Raw genomic sequence first — 20,961 nt, 5'->3', positions numbered from 1 at the left:
AGGTCCCCCCTCACTCAGGTCAGCTATTTGTCAGCGCGGACAAAAGGCTGAACCTCAGGGTAGAATTTCTCCTCTGTTTTCCTGTGACCAGTATTTCCTTGTAATCTTTAGCAAATCAGAAAATGGAAAATTACAGCAGTGACACATCTCACATTCAGTGATGCAACGATGAGTCACACTGTCGTCGTGACCCGAGATACAGTTACTATAAGAGATAGTCCTTCAGACCATACTGCAGCCCGGTGAATAACTGATGGTCATATTGGTCACATCAGGCAGCCAGGGTTCCAGAAACACTGAGGTCAGTGTCCACAGCACAACTTTAACTGAACACCATCTTCTATAAACAGCAACAGTTTTAAATCAAAAACAATCTCATCAGAAAATAAGAAAAAAAAACACTACAAATCTAGCAAAACACTATCATTAATTTTAACACTCGTTTTCAGTTTCCCAGGCAGCAAAATGAAACTTCTGGCCCAACATATTCCTGGTTCCTTGGCCCAAGTCCGGCCCATACACTTTCACATCTGGGCAGATTGGTTGTAATCACCCAGGAGTGGCTGACAGCCAGAAGACTTTCTCTGAGTGTGCCAACATTGGTCCAGAGCATGTGGCCAAAGTATGGGCTGGATGTATTTTGCTATCTAGGAACCAAAAGTTGAACGTCCAGCTCTAATTATCTGAAAATATTGTTTCCACCACGAAGGTGTAAATACTGTTTCTGTCTCCACACTGCCAGGATTTTCTTTTTCTCTGATTCGGTTGCATTATCTCACAATATATTTTACAGTTACTCTCACTGTGTTTTACGTTCCCTATGATTCACAGGCGAAGGCTGACCTGCATGATGACATAGTGTTGTGTATTATGAAGCAGACCACTGCTGGTTGTGGCTACAGCACTACGGAGCACAGCCTCTCTGACTGTGACATGATTGTTGTTGGTCTGAGTGTTTCTGAAGCTGCTGATCTCAACAGTCTCTAGAGATTTTACAACCAAAAAGCCCAGTGAGCAGCAGCAGCTCTGTGCTGATGAGAGGTCAGAGGGGAATGGTAGGGTCAGAGTCTGGATCCATGGACCCAACCTGTCCAGGTGGTGGTGGTGGTGGTGGGGTGATGATGTGGGGGTGTTTTCTGGACACACTTTGGGCCTTAACACCAGTCAGGTCTGAATGTCTCAGTCTGTCTGAATCTCGTTGCTGGAGACCTGCAGCATGAATGTGATGCAGTCAGGTCAACATGGAGCAGAGTCTCAGAGGAAAGTTTAACATCTGGATCCAGAGTCTCAGAGGAAAGTTTAACATCTGGATCCAGGACCTGAGGAGCTGCACAGAGTTAGTGAGGTGATCAGTGACTCCTCAGCAGTGGAAAACAAACTTTAGTGATTTAGCATAAATTAGCTTTAGCTTCCATTTTTCAAAACATCCCAACCTGTTACCACAGAGTGGTCATATGGCTAATCTGAATACAGTTTGTTTATTGTGATGAACCAGCATCACCTTTAAGTCGCAGAGGTGACTTAAAGGTGACTCCTTGGTGATGTCACGTCCTACAAACAGGATGTTGGAGCTGTTCACTATAACACAACTCGAGGATAACACTGACATTACAGACACACACCATGTCATCACCACATTCCCAGTGCAGCTGCAGCTCTGAACCTTTGTTGCACGTCGTCATCCTTTCCCTTTTTTCCTGTTTCCCGTTTCTCTGTAATGTCAAACTATAAAAATAAAGGAATTAAAAAAAACATGAAGTTCGGACTCAGTCAGAGCTGGAGGAAACATCCAGTTTCAGTACACACTCCATCACACACCGACATGCAACAAAGGTTCAGCTGATTTATAAATCATACATGGTATAACTTGTTGGCAGTTTAATCAACAATGCATCATATTTCATATTCATAATATTACATATTCAAATCCATCATGTGGTTTTGATGCCTCTGCTCCAGTGACAGTCAGAGACAGAGGTAAGTTGTTTTCAGGTTGTCTGTATGTCCGTCTCATTCTCGTGGACACGATGTCTCAGTAACACCTTGAGGGAACTTCATCATATTTGGCACAGACAGTCACTCGGACTCAGGGATGAACCAATTAGAATCTGGCAGTCAAAGGTCAAGGTCAATGTGACCTCACAAAACACCTTTTAGTCATTACTCAAGACTTCCCACAGCAGTTACGACAGAATTTCACACAAATCATGAATATTTCATGTGACTCTGGATAAACAGGGTGTGATCTGAAACTGAGGCAGTGATTCTGGTTTCTATTAAAATCTGAATTTGCAGAATTTCTTGTATCTGGACAGTAAAATATGAGTAAGAAGTTTGAATCTGGATGTGGAGTAAACATATTAACTGGCATGAAATGTAAAGTCTACCCTGATTGTGTACTTCAGTGCAGAACCGAGAACCAGCAGTGGGGTGATGTGTAGATGATGACATCACAGCCAGCTGACGCTGCAGCATCAATAAACTGCACAGTGTCGTTTGCCACGTGTTTTATTTTTATCAACCATAATGCATTGTAGAAGATATATAAAACTGTCAACTCTGTTGCATCAACTCGTTTGAAAAAACAAAACAAAAAAAAACAAAAAAACAAAAACACAGCTATCAACAAATTTGTCTTTCGTTATAAAAAGAAGAGGAGGGTACTGTTACTCCACTGTGGACATGCTCAATCTACTGTGTAGCTGTCGTGGTCCTCACCAAATGGCTTCAAACTGTCAAAGAAACACTAACCAGAGGATCTCTTTTGTACCTACACCGAAAACAACACAAATTAGTCGTCCTCCTTTTAACACCATTTGTTTAAAGCAAGAAGCATATCAACACATTTACTGACAGAGATTAAACACAGAAAAAGATAAATGTAATGTAAAGCTACCCCTTCTTTAGGCCCGTGTGTCGTCGTGGCTTGTCTGGGCGGCGGGCGACAGATGCAGATCCGGTCTCCCCTGCATCGGACTGGGAAGACGGATGGAGGCAGAGGAAGTTTCTGGCACAGGGGTCAGTGTGTGGTGTGTTCCATGATGGTGTAAATCTTGAGTTCTCTCCTCACACGCTGAGTTTTCTGACGGCAGCGTCCACTACACATCTAAGTTCCGTGTTCGGTTTAAATCCATCTAAACTGTCAAACATATTATACACTGGAAATGTCACGTCGCACTACAGTGGCAAACATGATGTGGTGAGTATAGATAAGATGTCAACATAACATCGGCTGCAGCAGGGGGAGTGTGTTTCATGTCGACGTTTGTCCGATGAGAGTTTCACACTGGGTGGAACACAGCCTCGTGTATGGAAGCCTGAGGACCCACGAGCTCACATCACGCTGCTGTCCTCTGCATCTCACCTCACAGTCACTCTGGACTGACTGGGTCCTGTCCTCCATCTGGACTGGTTCTTAATGTGTCTGAGATCTTTGTCATGCTCCCACTCAGACTGAAAAACACACATGGACTACAACAGGATGGAAGATTAGCACATGAAGCTAGTCTTGGCCTCTGTCAACCACAAAGGAATAACCTGGACATTAAATCAGAGTCATCAAAGGGTGGAGAGAGAGGGAAGCAAAGAGACAAACCAAAGCAAAACAATGACATCACCTACAGAAGAAGTAGCTTCTCTGGATATCGGCAGAGAAAAATACAGTTTTTGAAAAGTTTCTCTTTTTCCAGTCAATCATTTGCTCCCCTTGTCCTCTGCTTGTTTTATCATTGTCCCTCCATCTTGCTGGGGTTAGGGGCAGGAGCAGGTGGAGATGGGGGGGCTCGGGTCGGGGGGGTTGGTCACAGGATGAGTTTGCAGTGACAGAGTTCTTTGTACATTTGCCTCCTCAGCCGGGGCATGTCCTGCTGGCCGAAGCTGAACGGCTGCCCTAGAGCCAGACACTTGCAGTACTGCAGGACGGAGGGAGAGAGTTACTGCAGGGACAACAGACTGTTCACACTGTACACAACATCAACCTGCTCCACACAGACACACCCCCTGACGTTACAACCACTGACAGGTGAGCGGGGGCAACACTGATGACCTCACTACAGTGATCAGCAGTGATGTAAACACGACACTCCTGCTTTGACGAGCTCAAACACTGTGAACACACCTGTCACCTGTCCAGCTGCTGATACACCAGCAACACCTGAGTGAGCCCCGAGGTGTGTGTGTGTGTGTGTGTGTGTGTGTGTGTGTGTGTGTGTGTGTGTGTGTGTGTGTGTGTGTGTGTGTGTGTGTGTGTGTGTGTGTGTGTGTGTGTGTGTGTGTGTGTGTGTGTGTGTCCTCTCAGTGTGAAGGTTTTGTGTTTCAGTGAGTTTACCTGTGTTTAATACTGGTTTATGTTCGTTAGGGCTCCTGTCGTAAGGACAGGTGTGAGTGGCTGTTAGATGTCCTGGATGACGGGACAGTGCTGTAGGTGGGGTTCAGTGTGTGGCAGACCTGTGGAGGATGGTTTCTCTACCTTAATGTAGACCTCCTTCACTCCTCTTTCACACCACCTGTCCTCTGTCTGAAATGTGTACCTGGTTGTGCCCCCGATCCTACAGGTGCAGGTGAACTGCTGAGTCCTGACCTGAGTCCTGACCTGAGTCCTGACCTGAGTCCTGACCTGAGACCTGTCCCTTCTGTGTGGAGCCATGTTTGTGTAGTGGTTGTGTAATTCCACAGGTGGTCTGAACACAGTAGGTGTGTCTTCTGAGTATGGGATGTTTGGGATGAACCTGTTTCAGTCTGAGTGTTACTGGGTTTGAAAACAGAGACGTGGGGACCCACAGAGACCCAGAGGGTCAGAGCTGGGACCTACACAGTGTCAGGCAGGTGGTGTTAATGTTGAATACAACATAAACACTGAGCTCCATAGAGACATGTCAGTGCTGAAGGACCAGACTTCCTCCATGAGAAACATCAGGGTTACTGAGTGAAACACACCATCATCAGTCTCGGGTCTGATGTTTGTGTGGTTGGGTGACAAGAAATGAGATCACACATCAGCCTGAACCAAGACTGAGATGATCAGCCAATCATCTGATAACATGGAGTTAAAGTGAGAAACTCACCTGCAGCACAAAAGCCCCACAGTCACTGTCGTTGTTCTGACGACCCACATTCTGCAACACACAACACATCAGCTACACATCAGCTACACACTGCACAGCAGCAACAAGCCACGTTAAAGGGCTCAGTTAAATGAGTGAATCTAACAGACAAACTAATATCTCACCATTTTAAAAAAGCCTTTCCATCCTGTCAGAAAGTCCTGTTGGTCTTTTTTGATGGCCTCTGCTTGAAGGTATTTAAAAATGTGCTGCAGACAACAACAACAACAACAACAACACGAGAGTCAATGAAAAGAATTAATGAGCCAAAATAACACAGGTCATCTGTCAACACATGACAGCCGGCTGTTCACTGAGGGGTCTAATAATAACAACAACAACAACAACAACAACAACAACAACAACAACAACAACAACAACAATAATAATAACAACAACCTTTGGGCAGCGTCTGTTGAGGGTCCTCTGAGAGTCAAAGTAAGTGATGGCTCGACGAGGAATGTCCACACTGACCAGGGACCAGTGAACCTCCAGGTGGATGGGAATCAACAACAGATCCTTCTGGAAGATGTCAACCTGATAAAGTCCAGTCAGGTGAGAGGAGAGGAGGAGGGGGAGGAGGAGGAGAGGAAACAGATGTGAATAAATCTGTTCTGCTGTACTTCAGGACCTCCAACAGGTTTACTCCAGGCTGTGGAGTCAGCACTGATCCACCTTCAGGATCCACCTTGTTCCACTGCTACAGGTCTCACAACCTGATGGGTCACAGAATACTGAGCACCAGAGCTGGACTGAGGAGCAGCTCCTGTCCTCCTCCAGTTATCAGAACTACTCCTGGTTCTCAGTTTAAATATCTGAACAGTCTTGAGTGTCCCCCTTCAGATACTGTCCACACACTGTGGAAGGTTTGAGTTAAAGCAGCCCACCATCAGTGAGTCCTGTTAACTGTCAGACAGAGACTAAGATTGTGACTCACAGGTCTGATGAGGAACCAGAACCAGATCCAAACCAGGACCATCGTTCAGGACCCATGTGTGTAAATAATGTCAGTGTAACCTACACCCTGAAATAACAGGTCATGGTATTCAGGTCTCATTATGAATGAATGTGACTCAGTTTAGTTAGGCTGATGAGTTATTGAGCAGAACACCATGGGACAGTGTTTCAGGATGTTCCATCAGTCATACTGAGGTCAGTGTGACAGCTCATCAAGCTCTTCAGGTGATATCATTCTGTCCCACTGCACCTGAACTACACACCCTGCGTCCCAGGCCACAGAGGCAGGTTGTTGATTGGATGGCTGCTTTATGGACTTTTTCACATCATATATGTAGCACTGATAAACCAGGGCTGGCCATGAGCTGAGCTGCTGAGCCTGTTGCCATGGTAACCCCGACCCAGATAAGTAAAGATGTATGGACTCGTTCTTTATTCTCATTCAGAGACATCAGCGTCGTCTAACACAATGTGGACCTGTAGAAAATGCTGCCTCAGTTCTAACACTCACATTTTTCGTCCACCGTTTGACTCCTTCATATCCTTTAGTCCGTAGCTTATCGTAAAAGAAGCTGTTGAAGAAGTGAACCTGAGGAAGAGAACAGAGGAGAAGAAGAATCAACATCCTCATCTTCTTCACTTTAAATTAACGCAAGACTCACAGAGATCATCAGTATCTGATAACGATCATTTTGAAATAACAGTAAAAAGGTGAACCACGTTTGGAGATGGTGAAGTGATGATAATAATAATAATAATAATATAAACCTGTGTTGCTTTTAGTTTTCCACTCACATCAACACAACAACAACTGGTTGACAAAGTGCAGACCTCAGTGTGAGTCTATTCACTGCAGCTGTAAACACAGTAGCACTATAGACTCGGTATCTAACACAGACTTGACCTCAGGACAGATGAACTGGTTTCCTTACCTTCTCTGGCACAGAGTCCATGACCAGGTCTCCATACATGTTCATCACCTGCAGACAAACACAGGCACAGAAATGTTCTGATCAGTGGGTTCTGTAGCTAAAGACAACACCTGAGGTTCTCTCCTGAGTTTGTACAGACTCTGATTCATTCAGCTCAGCACCAGCTGAGTTGATCTCAGCAGGGAGAAGAGGAGCTGCTGCTGACGCCCACTGATTTGTGTCAGTGTAGAACTCAGGCTCTGTTCCCACCAATTTTACTGGACCTATAAAGGGTGAAGTGACAGAATCCAGGGTGCATCTCTAACTGTCTCCTCTAATAGCTCCCTGAACAGTGATCTGAATGTGAAATGAGCTGTCAGGTGGCTCCCGCAGCTCTGTAGAGACTCTATGGTCCTGTTCAGACCTGAGTGATCTGATCACAGGTGGTCAGCTCTAAGTTCATATGTTCACACCTGCTTTTAAAATGCGTCTCCAGTAACGACTTGTGATTGGGTCTCACTTCCTGCTTCATATGCAAATACACAGGAATGTGGTGATGTTTTTAGCAGACGGGTCTGTTGACAATGTGCTTCTGTGTCTGTGTGCGTGAGTGAGTGAGAGAGAGCAGTAATAAAAGGTTGAGTGAATCCCTGCTCTGTTCTCAGCTCTACAGTGAAATTATGTTTTATCCATTAGAAACAGTCAAATATTTTTAGGTCATTATAAACTGTGTTGGGACTAATCAGACTGTGTCAGAGGACGTCAGTGGAGGAGGCGGTCCTTCATTGTGGTCAGGACACATTTACGTTCACACTGCTGAAAGAATGTGGACACATGTGGTCCAGACCACCTCTGATATGGTCTGAGTGATTGGGTCTCAAATGAGTCCTGAATGAGTCCTGGGTGCGTTCACACCTGAACTCAGAGATGTGCACCGGTGATCGGATCACTTAGGACGGATGTTAATACCAGGTCTGACCGGGTCTGAACAGGTCTGACCGGGTCTGAACAGGGTCTATGGTTTGATTTGTCCACATCATGATGTGATGACAGAGCAGCAGTGTTTTCAGTGTCTCTGCATGTTCCATCTGCACCAGTTTATAAATGACACTGACACATAAAACAGGTCTACTGGCTGTAATAAATATTTTTTATTTATTCATCACTTGTATCGGAATTCATTGATATGTAATTTGTGAATTAATTTAATTTAATTTAATTGTCTAAATGATGATGAGAATTTCTTGTCATCTGAAGTAATAACAAACAGATGATGTAAATATAATCCTCATCAAAGTGCAGGAGCTTTCAGTCTCACATGTGATGACTGTCATTACAAAGTGTTTATTAACGGACAGCAGACTGACTGAGGGAGGATTACACACCATGGAAGGTCTTTGTTAATGAGACATGACGTTAACACAGACTCAGTGTTATTTGTCCTGGTGTAAAGTGTGAAGCCCAGTGACTAAAACACATTAAACACAGAGGAGTGATGCTCCTGTGTCCTGGTCAGGTCACCTCAGAGATCGCTGGACTACAACCACTTCCCACACTGTGAAAAGCAGTCATTAACACAGTACATGAATGAAGTACTTAATGCTGCTGTCCTGTATTACTAGTGAAGGGCAGGGCTGCTTGATTATGAATCACAGTCACAATTATTCTGATCAATGTTGAGATCAAGATTATTTAACATGAGGCAGCCCAGTAGTCGAGTGGTTAGGGCGTGTACCATGTTGAGCGCAAGATGCTCTTAGCAGGCAGCCACCGGTTCGACTCCCGACCGGTCCAACTCTTTCCTGCATGTCATTCCCCTCTCTCTACCCCCTTTCCTGTCAGATCGAAACATCTCACACTGAGGCGCCGACACTTCTACAGGAGAAACAACCTGACGATGAGATGAGACTAATTCAACTAATGAGATAAGAAATACTTATAATATTTATCTTATCTGATCTTATCGGCTTTTCTTAGCAGGTTTACCCGCATTTTAAAAACTCGCTCATACCAGCTAATGTTGGTGGAAAAGGTAAAGTTAACGATGTCAGATCGTGGGACAGCAGCCAAACAGGACATGGGCTCTCCTGACCCTACACAGAAAGTCTCTGAACCTGAGAACTGCTCAGGATGAACGCAGCACAATAATCGTTTTATCTCGATTATCTTGTTTTCATAATGGTTGGAAGCCAAAATCATAATCAATAAATAAAATTTGATGAATCACCTAGCCCTTCCACCTGACGTTTCATTTCTCCATTTCTATAACTGATAACATGACAAATGACTGCACTCCATTAGGTGCTGCTCACTGAGCCTCTGGTAAAGGGTCTCACCTGTGTGAGAGTGAGACGTGTGTGACACTGTACCTGGTCGTTGAGCCAGTTCTGTCCGTACAGAGTTCCCAGGTCGTCCATCGTCAGGACGTGGCGTTTGTAGTTGACTCTGAAGGTTTTAGCCAGAGCTGATCCTGACGAGCGCTGGAAGGACTGTATTAGGTGCTGGACCACTGCTTTCCTGATGAAGACCACATCAGACAAAACCACTTCAATCAGAACTGTCATGAATTATGATCTGGATTAACCTCCAGTCTGAGACTCCTCAGTACATCCCTTCATCCAACCAATCCCTGCTCTGCTTACACACCATGTGACCAGACTGAGGAGCAGCCTGACGCTGTGTCTGACCTGTGTGGCTGAGAGAAGCTCTCACTGAAGATGTCCTGCAGCTTCTCCACGATGTCGTCCACATGGATAGGGATCAAACTGCCGTACTGCTGAAGAGACTCCTCCAGAATACCTGGAGACAGACCCCACAAGATGACATCATCATCATCATCTTCTTCACAACAGGCCAGACAGCTCTCTGTGGTGTCTTTGCATAAGGACCAATGTTTTTTCTGTGTTTATTAACTCATCTAATGAAGATGATGTAAAATAAAACCAGTGTCTGTCTCAGTGACTCATCTCCACCATTAACAGCGGAGCAGCTCAGCCTGAGGTTTAGACTGATCTGACCCCAGTGAACAGAGCTCCAGGTCCTCACCAGTCACACAGCTCATGTGTTCTTCAGTCAGAGCCAGCTCCACTGGTTTCACCTCCACCTCCCGCCTCCCTCGGTCTTCCTGCTTCTCTGGAGAGCAGCCGTTCATCTGCTTATCTGCCAGAGAGGGAAAAACACACACACACACACACACACACATACACACACACACACACACATTATTTGTCATTTAGTTCCAAAAACTGTGTGAAGCTGTGACTCCAGTGTAACAACAGGACCGTCATCCTCATCATCATCTTCATCATCATGTTTTTACTGGTGAAGACAAGGCTCAGACCTGAAAACTTCTACTGACTCACTCTGCTGAACAAAGGGATTAAACTGGACTCTGTGGACAGGACGTTCAGTCGTGTGTAAACGTTTGGACAAAGGACTTCAGGGTTGTGTCCATGGACAGCGATCTTGTCAATCGACCACCACCAGAGCAATCGCTGTTTGCTTCTGTCATTGATGTCAAGATGATATTTGTCTTGTTTTTTACAGTGATGTATTCAGTATGTATTATCCTCATTATGTGTAGTATTAAATAAAGTTTAATTTGAGAGCGAGAGAGTGAGCAAGAGACAGAGAGAGAGAGACAGACAAAGAGAGGGAGAGAGGCAGAGAGAGAGACAGAGAGAGTAAGAGAGACTTAGACAGAGAGTGAGAGAGAGAAAGAGTGAGTGGGAGAGAGTGAGAGAATGAGAGAGAGTGAGAGACAGAGATTATGAATGCTCTGATCATTAATTGTTAATAAAACTTTGTGATGACAGTTTTGTTTATAGTAGCCATCAAATTTATTTGTCATCTTATTGTCATCACTCTGAGGAAAAGTGAGAGAGTGATGAGCAAAACTGGACACACTCTCTCTCTCTCGCATAGAGTAACGTATCATTAACCCCCCTTGGCCCCCCACCAATCATGTTGGCTACTGGCAATTTGACAGGCTGACGACAGGACGATCAGACTCCAGATATCACACAACCAATATATTCATTTGAAGTTGAAGTTGAAGTGGAAACAAGTAAATATATCTGTGGTTGTGTGTGTGTGTGAGAGTGTGTGTGTGTGTATTTGTCTCTGAACATGGGATTTATTTTTTTTATATACGTACACGTGCGCGCACACACACACACACACACACACACACTTTTCTCCTGTGTGGAGCCATGAAGCTTCAGTGTGCTGGTGTTTTAGAAATAAAACTACAGATTACAGGATTCAAGTTTCTCAGTAGGAACTAAAGAGAGACGTACAGAGAAGACACATCAGAAAACACTGAGGACACAGTGCTGTTTGTGTGTGCATGTGATGTCTTGACAGTCAGTGTGGAGTGGAAAACAGAGGTGGATGTGGTGCAAGTCAGTACCTCTGTCAGACTCTGTGAGCCTCTCGTCGGTGCTGTCGTCCTCTGCGTCGGTGTATGGTGACTGCTGATACCTTTTTGTCCTCCTCTGCTTGCCGTACAGGTTGTACCTCTGCCCTCTCCGGCTCCACCGGTGCCCCAGAAAGCAGACCCACTGGGCCCGCTGGCGCCAGCTCTTCCAGTGCTGAGTGAGCCGAAATCCAAGGCCTCCATGGGATCGCAAACGCTGCCGGAGCCGGAGCCTCCTCAGAGCCCTGTACCTGCTCAGGTGGGACCTGAACAGGTCCCCGGCCTCGGCCCGGGACAGGGGGTCTCTACGGTGACATCACCACCTTCTTCTGCCTTCTGCTGTGGTCCATAATGTTGATGTGGCTGTGAATGAGGCTGATGGGAGGACTGGAAGGGAAAGTCTGGGATCTCCCACTCCACTTCTGCCTGGTCTCCTTCTTCTTCCACATCCTCCTCCTCATCTTCCTCCTCATCTTCCTCCTCATTGTTATCCCACTCCCTGCCCTCAAACTCGCCCTTGTCCTCCCCGTCCAGATTGTTTTCTTCGTCCTCGTCACCTATCGCCTCGATCCCTCCCATGACATCCTCCTCCTCCTTATCCGCATACTCGCGTGTCCACACTTTCTCCTTCTGCCCCAGCCGGAGGTGCATGGAGCTGGGCACGCTGTGGCCCGACACTGGTACAATGAGGTGGTCTCCAGGAATCCCACCTGAAAACAAACAGTAAGAGTATCAGCCACACAGCTCCATATACACCTCCTTAACATGTGCAGCGTGTTTCATTAAGATATGAACAGCCTGCTTGGCTCTGACATCACAGATCATAACTACAAATCATCATGACATCAGTGATGTGCTGCTGAAGCTCAATGACCATAAGACAGTGCAAGACCATCCACTACAGTCAGGACTGAGGCTACGTCTACAAGACTATGTTTTGATTTTAAAACAAAAACGTTCTCTGTCCATCACATGACCATACAGTACACTGAGCACATGTGAGCCGGTGTAAACAGGAAGCTGTTGGTTAGTTCCAGTATATCCTCTGAAGGAGGAACGGCAAAGACAGTTGTAGAGTCAAAATCCAAAACTGAACTGAACAACAGCTGCTGCAAAGACAACAAGGTCAGTAACACTTTAATTCATTGTCCATGCTGTTTCACCACTGGTAGTCCAGGCTGATAAGAGCCAATCAGGAGACACCGTGGGTTTCTACGTCATCATTTCCAAAGGTCTCTGTTTGTGTCCGTCCAGACTACAACACAACCCTGGAGTTTTCAAAATAAAACGGGTCCAGCAGCGTTTCTGAAAGTCTCTGTTTAAGGGGCCGAAGTCTCTGGAGGAAAGTGGATGGAGGAGGAAACCGAGAAGAAGAGATGAGGTTAAAACTAAAACGTAGAAGAAGAGACGAGTTTAAGAGTGGACGAAGTCTTAGCTGAAGTGTAAGTTATGAAAGCAGTTGATGTGTCAGTTGAAGAATGACTGTGCTGCAGTGAAGTTTCAATGGAAGAGAAAGTGTTGAAACAGTTTCGCTTTCAGTTGATTTGTCGTCATTGAAAACATTTAAAGTCGTGTGGGCGGAGGCTCAGAGACCTGTTACTGAACAAAGCTGGAGCTGGAACAATGATCTGATTTATTGATAAGTCAACAGACAGAAAAACTGAAAAATATCATTGTCAAAATGTTTCAATAATCAACTCTATTAATTGTAATCAATAGCGATTTTTCAAACAATCTGATGACATCATCTAAGGCTTTAGATCAGTGGTTCTCAGTTTTTCACATCAAGGTCCCTTAACTGAGATGTTTTACCACAGGCAGTGTTTAAACCCAGGGCCATGACAGTCACACATTCTGTTCGTCAAAATAAATTATTACCCTTTTTGTTGGGGACCACTGGGGACCCCCTCAAGGATCCTGGGGGGCCACAGGCCCCACTTTGAGAACCACTGTTTTAGAGAACAGTGATGAGAACTGATACCAAACAACTAGTAAATGAATAAAAAGTAACAGTGTGCAGATTTACTCAGTGATAGAGCTGAGCGACCTGCTGTGATGATTTTGACAGATATTATGATATGATCATGTTTTAGTGGGGGTGGTCAGTTTTTCTCTGGGGGGGGTCACCCAACAAGCTTGTTCCCTGACATGTGGAGAATGAGGTTTGGGGGACGGCGTCTCTGCAGCACCACGCTGGTTCAGTTATAATGTCTGTTGTGACACAGTTCACCTGTAATTTGGATATTACACTTGGCCACATTGAGATATTGATAATGTTGTGACGAATTGTTCAGCCTCACTCAGTAATGAGAGGAATCATTAGAAAACAGTGATCAGCCCTGAACTGATGAGAGAACAGCTCAGGGACTTTCTGAAGTGTCAGGACAGTTTACTGTCGGCCATCACTGTGACTTCTTGTGTCACAGGAGCTCATGAATTCACTTCACCTGTGCAAATGAACTGACTCTGATGATTTACTGGAGTGAATTTTATTGTTACAGTAATGAAAGCTGCTGACAATGGAGCTTTCTGCTGCATCTTTAACTATTTACACTATTTTTGTGTCGTGGTCCTTTCCCATCACTTCATCAGGATAAACATGGGAGAGGATCAAACACATATTTATTGTCTCTGCCTTCTCTGAACTGGAGAAATAAATGACCCTTGTCTACTTATGAGCAGACTCGTCACATTAACACCAACATTATTCATCACAAAACAATCCTAACGAGTGTAAACAGGTAATTAACCAGAAGTAAAATGTCTACCTCCTCCTGTGTCGTCCTGCCCCACTGCGGTCAGACCCAGGTCTCCCTGCCAGCAGTTCTGGGCCAGGCTACCGCCACTGTCTCGCATTATCCACGCACAACCCACGACCTGCGCCAGCTCGTCACCTGCAGACGACAAACACAGTTAGAGTGTGGCTCCAAACATACAGTCAGCTCACAGACTGGTTAGAGAAACAGAATTTTGTTGTAGGTTTGTTAATTAGTCTGAGGTGTCACAGAGGAGCTGCTCACTGTCACAGCAAGGTCAGCCAGGAACAAAAACACACACACACACACACACACACACACACACACACACACACACACACACACACTTTACTTTCTATATAAATGCAGCCTGCTGGTTATCTTGAAGTGAGAGAGAACACTGCTGCTCCACAGTGATGCACTCTCAATCCACACTGCTCACGCTTCCAATTAATAAGATTTAACTGAGCCATATTTCTAATCTACTATGTATATTGCTGCATGCATATCACTCTGACAACCATTATCCAGGCAGCCTTTATTTTCAGTATTGCTCAGGACCTGACACTAGTAATGCATAACCCATCTGTGACCTCTGTGTTGCAGATGTTACACTGGTTCAGTCTCACAGCGCTGGAGAGCAAGTGTGAGCCCTGATATTGTACCTGTTATCAAACAGTGGATCCTCAAATGTATTCTGGACTGTGAAAGATGTCTACTGTCAGCCTGGAAGGACAACATGTGCGTCTGGGTCAAAACCAACATTTAAATCCAAAGATTCTGTGCTAGCCACAGGTTAGGACAGAGTTAACATATGTCCAGCTCAGTATTAAAGCGTTTGTTTCACTCTCTGGACAGAACAACAACAAAGTCTCTTTAAAGGTGTAAACCCTGCAGGATATGAGGCAGCAAGGTGCTGATCTTGCAGAACTTTCTGAGCTGCAGTCAGTTGGTTTAAAAACACACCACTCTTGTGTTTCAGCGCTGCGACTGGCACAATTAGCGGGAACCTGCACCACTTTCCCATGAAATATACAGCAGCCAGTGTTCATGACCTCTGACCTTCCAACATAACATTACCGTGTTCTTTGACAAAACTAAAATGATGCTTTAATGGTAGCTTTGAAAAAGCGTCTGGCTGTACTTGCTAATGAGACACAGTTCAACAACACAGGACTCTTTTTACCATGTGCACCTAGTCAGAGTGCTAATATGTAACCTAGCATGCTAGCTACACTGAGTGTGTTTATTGTTCCCACGCCCAGATAGGAGAATAACTGGGCAGCGGGGTGAATTAGCATTTATAACAGTGAATACTTGCGTCGTGTGCAGGACAGAATCGGTCAGTAAAGCTGCTCTATGATGAGAACAGTTCTTTCCGATGCAGGAAATAGTCCCCACCAGAGCTAGCTTGTGCGCGATGAGCGCTAGCAACATCACCGCCATAGTTTCACTGCTAAATAAAATTCACACGGGTTGCAAACCTTCATTAGTCAGTAACTATGGGAATTCAAAGCTACTGCACCATCATTAAGACTAATCTGCAATAACCAGACCTCTTCAGTAATCTGTTGTCTGTCCGTGCTAACGTTAGCTGGTTAGCCATGTTGTCGTCAGCTAGCTAAGCGTTAGTTGGGCAGATACCATGTTAGCAACAACAAAATGAAACGCCCGGCTTGTGCATACCTTCAGTAGCCAGGTGTTGCATGTGTGTGCTTACCGTTAACCTGCAGATTTATAAGAGTATGTGTCCAGCTGCTTCTTACTGACAGTTGGGCGTGTTTGATATTGAATGGCTATCGAACCAAAACAAATGCTAATTGGTGTTAAACCTCATTCAATGAAGTCAGGTGTGGAGCAGCCAGATGTCACCTCCTAGCGAACTTTGATTTCTTTTAGGTCTTCCGGTTCAGAGTAAAACGCAAATACTAATCAGAGACGGTGGATTAGAGTCTACCGTTACCGTGAAACCGACAGGAGGAATTTATTTCAGTTTTCAAAGGTCTGTACGGAGACGAGTTGTGCCCGGAGCCGGACGGCTGCAGATTTTTCGCTTATGGCAACTACAAGTCCGTCGCGTATCAATGTCGTCACACAGAGAATGTTTTTAGCGATGGCCGTTACTTTCAGCTCCTCACCTTCAGTCTACTGGAAAACACTTTAGCTGCGCAGCGAAACTGAATGTGATTCACCGTCAGTGTTTGTGGTTAATTAACGTGAAACATGAACAGGTTTCATGAAGAGAGGACATTAGTAATAACCCGAGATTCTGGGGTTATTTTTTCTCTGGTTCTGTTATTGCTCCTTCATTTCTGTAGAGTATAACACAGTTAACCATGCATGTCTTTTGTTTTCCCTGGACATGCTTGGATTTGGTGACGATGCGTTCATGAAAGCGCTGTTGCAGGAGCTCTTCTTCTTCTGTGGTTTTTAACTGGGCCTGCAGGATAAAAAGAGTGTTTTGTGATCAGAGGATGATTTTCATTTTGGTAAAAGGCAGAAAAACGCAAGGTTCCTAGCCTGGTCTGAAAATCTCTTCTACCGAGTTTTTCAATCTGTGTTTGCTTGCTATGTTCTTGGAAACATGTTTAAACTATTATGTGCAGCTACTGATCTGACTCAGCCACAGTCTATTATCTTAACACAACCCCTCCAAGTTCCTGAGCAAACAAATGAAGAGAACTTCTACCCTACATATTTATATTTCAAGATCATTTTGCACATTTACTCGAACAAGAACAAGCAGCATGAAGCAGTAGCTTTGAGCACTCCCTCACATGAAAAGCCATTGCTCCAAGGTAAACTCTTTCTGGCAATACATCACCTGCAAGCATTACTGAGACTGGAGACACACAATTTCCTCCATCCTTCTGCTTGAATCACCTGACTTCAATCACTCAGTCGCCCTTACTGTTGTCTAAGATTTCCCTCTCACTCTGTATATCACTCCTATGGGTCCAAGTCTGTCTCTAGAAGCAATGTTCTCCTCTTCATCACCAACTTTCCCACCATCTTAGCGTTATCATATTGTTCCTTATCTTTACAACAAACTCTCAACAGGTCATATAACCATCTCTTCCCCTGGAGACCCTGAGCCTCCACAGCAGTGGTCAATTTTAGAGGATTTAATGCTCTAAATTCTCCACCTCCCGCTTTCTGGTCTTTGACTGAAAGCATCATCACAAATTCTTAAAGATTACTCACTTTCCTCACTTTATTTTCGGCGAGTAGTTACTGTACCGAATACTTCATCATCCACACACTTCTTTCAACCACAGCAACCAATGTAGTCCCTTCATTAAACCACTTCAAATAATAGTGAAACATATGAACAAGAGAACAAAAGAAAAGCAAAAGTGTCTTATTAAGAGTGAAAGTGAGAAACCACCACTGAACACACACACATGGTGTCAGGAGCAACTGGGAGAAGTGAGGATGAAGCAGTTACAAACACATCCTGCACTTTTTCAACTGTCTTTATTTTGTATGCATTAGTGAATCTTTCACTAGGGCTAGCTAGTTAGCCTAGCACTATACCCATGCACTAAAATGGCTGGAGGCTTTAGCAGCAACTGGAACAGTTTTATGGAGGACTTTGAAGACCACCTACTTGCATCAGGACTGAAAAATAAACCAGCAGAGGGTAATGAGGCAGTGAGTGCCATCACATATACAATCTGCAGAACCTGGAGTTTACACTTACACATCATAAGAGGATCGAAGCACTGACACCTTTGTGAGCAGACTGAGGGAAAAGCCTGTGACCTGTGACTGAGTAGCAATAAGAGGTGAAGTGGTCAGGGACAGAACAGTTCTGATGAGGAAGACGAGAGCGAGATGCTGACTAAGAGAAAGGATTTGACACTCTGACATTCAGATACATGTATCAGATTCTGATACATGGACAGACCAGGGGAAACATCAACACTGCCATCACACCCATCCAGACAGTCTCACCCCGACAGGCCACCACATCACCACCAACGAGTGTGTGTGACGAAAAGCAAACACACATGACAACTAAATGTAGCAGGCAAAGTAAGAGGGGTCTCACCAGCAGCACAAAGCTCAGTCTTTACTCTGGTGAGACTCTTCAGACCTGAGTCTGAGGTCAGAGCGGAAAGGGAGAAACACAGAGTCCTGGGCTCCTCCACTCTTCACTCCAGAAAATATAGATTCAACATTGTTAAACTGTCTTCTTTGAGATGAGTAAGATTGTAACCATGTGAAAGCCAGGCCTGGTTTTCCAATCAGTCTTCAATGATGTATGGTGTTAGAAGCTGCAGTGAGATCAAGTCAGAGATGCACAGAGGTGAATGTCTGAATCCACAGTAAACAGAGGATCATTTACAACAGGCCCTGAAAGATTACTGTTGGATATGTGGACTGAAAGCTGCTGCTGGGAGTTAAAGTATGAATGAATGAGTGAACTGTGACCACCAAAATCTAATCAGGTCATCCCCATCATTCCTCCTCACTGTGTCTCCTCACTGTGTCTCCTCACTCCTCACTGTGTCTCCTCACTCCTCGCTGTGTCTCCTCAGTGTGTCTCCTCACTGTGTCTCCTCACTCCTCGCTGTGTCTCCTCACTGTGTCTCCTCGCTATGATCATTGTGTAGTCCTGATGGCGGACAGGAAACGGAACTGCTCTATGATATTTTGTCTCCTCTTTTCTCTGACAGAAAAGATATTTTGGTTCAGTCTCATATTTTTTTTTCTTAAATGTTATTACATGTTGATATGGTCACAATTAGAGTTTAATCACATCTTAGTCATGAAATTAAAAATCTCATTAACAAACATATGTAGTTTTCATTAACTTAACATTCATTAAATCAGCACTAGTCCAGGGTGCACCCAACTATGCTAATGCCAAAAAGAAACAATGATGTTTCACACACAACCCACATGGACTTTGACCACAGCGTGTCTTCACCAAGACACCAACAGTCTGATGGAAAAGCCGTTTACAGTGAAAAGAGTGAAGAGTTTGTGCAGAGAGGCAGGAGAAGAAGACAGAAAAGTTAACCCACAGAGTGTGTGCACAGTTTCCCAGCACTAAGACTAATGGCTCACAGCTGAATCAGAATCAGAATCAGAATCAGAATCAGAATCAGAATCAGTTTTATTGCCAAGTATGTTCCACATACAAGGAATTTGTGCTGGTGATTGGTGCAATTGAGGATCAGGGGGATCAGCAACAGTGGGGCTCTCTAGCCTTGTTGATGAGGCTGATAGCAGAAGGGAAGAAGCTGTTTTTGTGGCGAGAGGTTTTGGTCCTGAAGGACCGCATCCTCCTGCCAGAGGGGAGTGTCACAAAGAGTTTGTGTCCAGGGTGGGAGGAGTCAGCTACAATCTTCCCTGTACGCCTCAGAGTCCTTGAGGCGTACAGGTCCTGGAGGGACGGAAGATTGCAGCCAATCACCTTCTCAGCAGAGTGGATGATACGCTGCAGTCTGTTATTGTCCCTCTCCGTGGCAGCAGCGTACCAGATGGTGATGGAGGAGGTGAGGATGGACTCAATGATGGAGGTGTAGAAGTTCACCATCATTGTCCTTGGCAGGTTGAACTTCTTCAACTGCCTCAGGAAATACATCCCCTGCTGAGTTTTCTTGATGAGGGAGCTGATGTTCAGCTCCCACTTAATGTCCTGTGTAATGGTGGTTCCCAAGAAGCGGAAATGCTCCACGGTAGCCACGGGGGAGTCACACAGGGAGATGGGGGTGGGTGGGGCTGGGCTCTTCCTGAAGTCCACTATCATCTCCACTGTCTTCAGAGCGTTTAGCTCTAGGTTGTTCTGCCTGCACCAGGTCACCAGACGGACAGTCTCCCACCTGTAGGCAGACTCATCGCCATCAGAGATGAGTCCAATGAGAGTGGTGTCGTCTGCAAACTTCAGGAGCTTGACAGACTGATGGCTGGAGGTGCAGGTGTTGGTGTACAGGGAGAAGAGCAGAGGAGAAAGAACGCAGCCTTGTGGGGATCCAGTGCTGATGGTCTGGGAGTCAGACACGTGCTTTCCTAGCTTCACGTGCTGCCTCCTGTCAGACAGGAAGTCGGTGATCCACCTGCAGGTGGAGTCAGGCACGCTCAGCTGGGAGAGCTTGTCCTGCAGCAGAGCCGGGATGATGGTGTTGAAGGCAGAGCTGAAGTCCACAAACAGGATCCTGGCATAGGTCCCTGAGGAGTCCAGGTGCTGGAGGATGAAGTGGAGAGCCATGTTGACGGTGTCGTCTACAGACCTGTTGGCTCTGTAGGCGAACTGCAGGGGGTCCAGGAGTGGGTCAGTGATGGATTTGAGGTGGGACAGGACAAGGCGCTCAAATGATTTCATGACCACAGAGGTCAGGGCAACGGGTCTGTAGTCATTTAGACCTGTGGGCCTTGGAAAAACCACTTTGTCAGAGTCTGAGAATCTACTGGAACCTGAGGTGATCACAGTGTAACAGAGAAGCTGAGACACACACACACCTGTGTTATTATTTGATAATTATTCCATATCATTTTACATCCACGCTTTTACGTCCATTTCATGTCTTTTCATGTGAAGCACTCGGCACATCCAGTGGTGTGGTCTACCTGATGCACAGGTATACCCTGTGTACCCACTGAGAAAGATCCAGAATTACTGTATAACCACTTAGAAATGCCCAAGGATACATAACAACAGAGTTTTGTAACTGAACTTTAACTTCAACAATGTGTTCATGTGGAAAAATGGCTGCTGTGAATCGTGTGATGTCAAGTAAAAAGTTCATCAATGGGCAGTAAACTGACGAGCTCCATGTGCTGTGAGAAAATACACGCCAGTGTCAGTT

The 20,961-nt window shown here is 45.2% G+C and overlaps 1 protein-coding gene and 2 long non-coding RNA genes across 3 annotated transcripts in view; all 3 read right to left on the bottom strand.

Moving 5' to 3' along the window:
• The window catches only part of LOC139621558 (uncharacterized), a 292,521-nt gene that overhangs the window by 267,054 nt on the left and 4,506 nt on the right, over positions 1 to 20,961 (bottom strand). The window lies entirely within an intron of this gene.
• On the bottom strand, positions 2,493 to 16,237 carry senp3b (SUMO specific peptidase 3b). The gene is given in 13 exon segments (XM_071478150.1): positions 2,493 to 3,911; positions 5,064 to 5,114; positions 5,228 to 5,311; positions 5,502 to 5,639; positions 6,571 to 6,648; positions 6,992 to 7,039; positions 9,340 to 9,487; positions 9,658 to 9,769; positions 10,016 to 10,129; positions 11,382 to 11,670; positions 11,673 to 12,097; positions 14,156 to 14,281; positions 15,864 to 16,237. Coding segments are annotated over 12 exon segments (1,686 nt in total). The 5' UTR covers positions 14,244 to 14,281; positions 15,864 to 16,237; the 3' UTR covers positions 2,493 to 3,800.
• LOC139621543 (uncharacterized) lies at positions 4,166 to 5,057 on the bottom strand. Its single transcript, XR_011691015.1, has 2 exons — positions 4,623 to 5,057; positions 4,166 to 4,586 (listed from the first exon to the last, which is right to left on the bottom strand). It is a non-coding gene; the product is annotated as an uncharacterized lncRNA (long non-coding RNA).

The sequence above is a fragment of the Trachinotus anak genome, unplaced genomic scaffold (assembly GCF_046630095.1).
Source record: "Trachinotus anak isolate AG129_WGS33_773 ecotype Australia unplaced genomic scaffold, CSIRO_AGI_Tana_v1 ptg000005l, whole genome shotgun sequence".
Classification (NCBI taxonomy): Eukaryota; Metazoa; Chordata; class Actinopteri; order Carangiformes; family Carangidae; genus Trachinotus; species Trachinotus anak.
The sequence above is the reverse complement of the archived record's forward strand: the minus strand, read 5'-3'. Positions and strand labels throughout refer to the sequence as shown.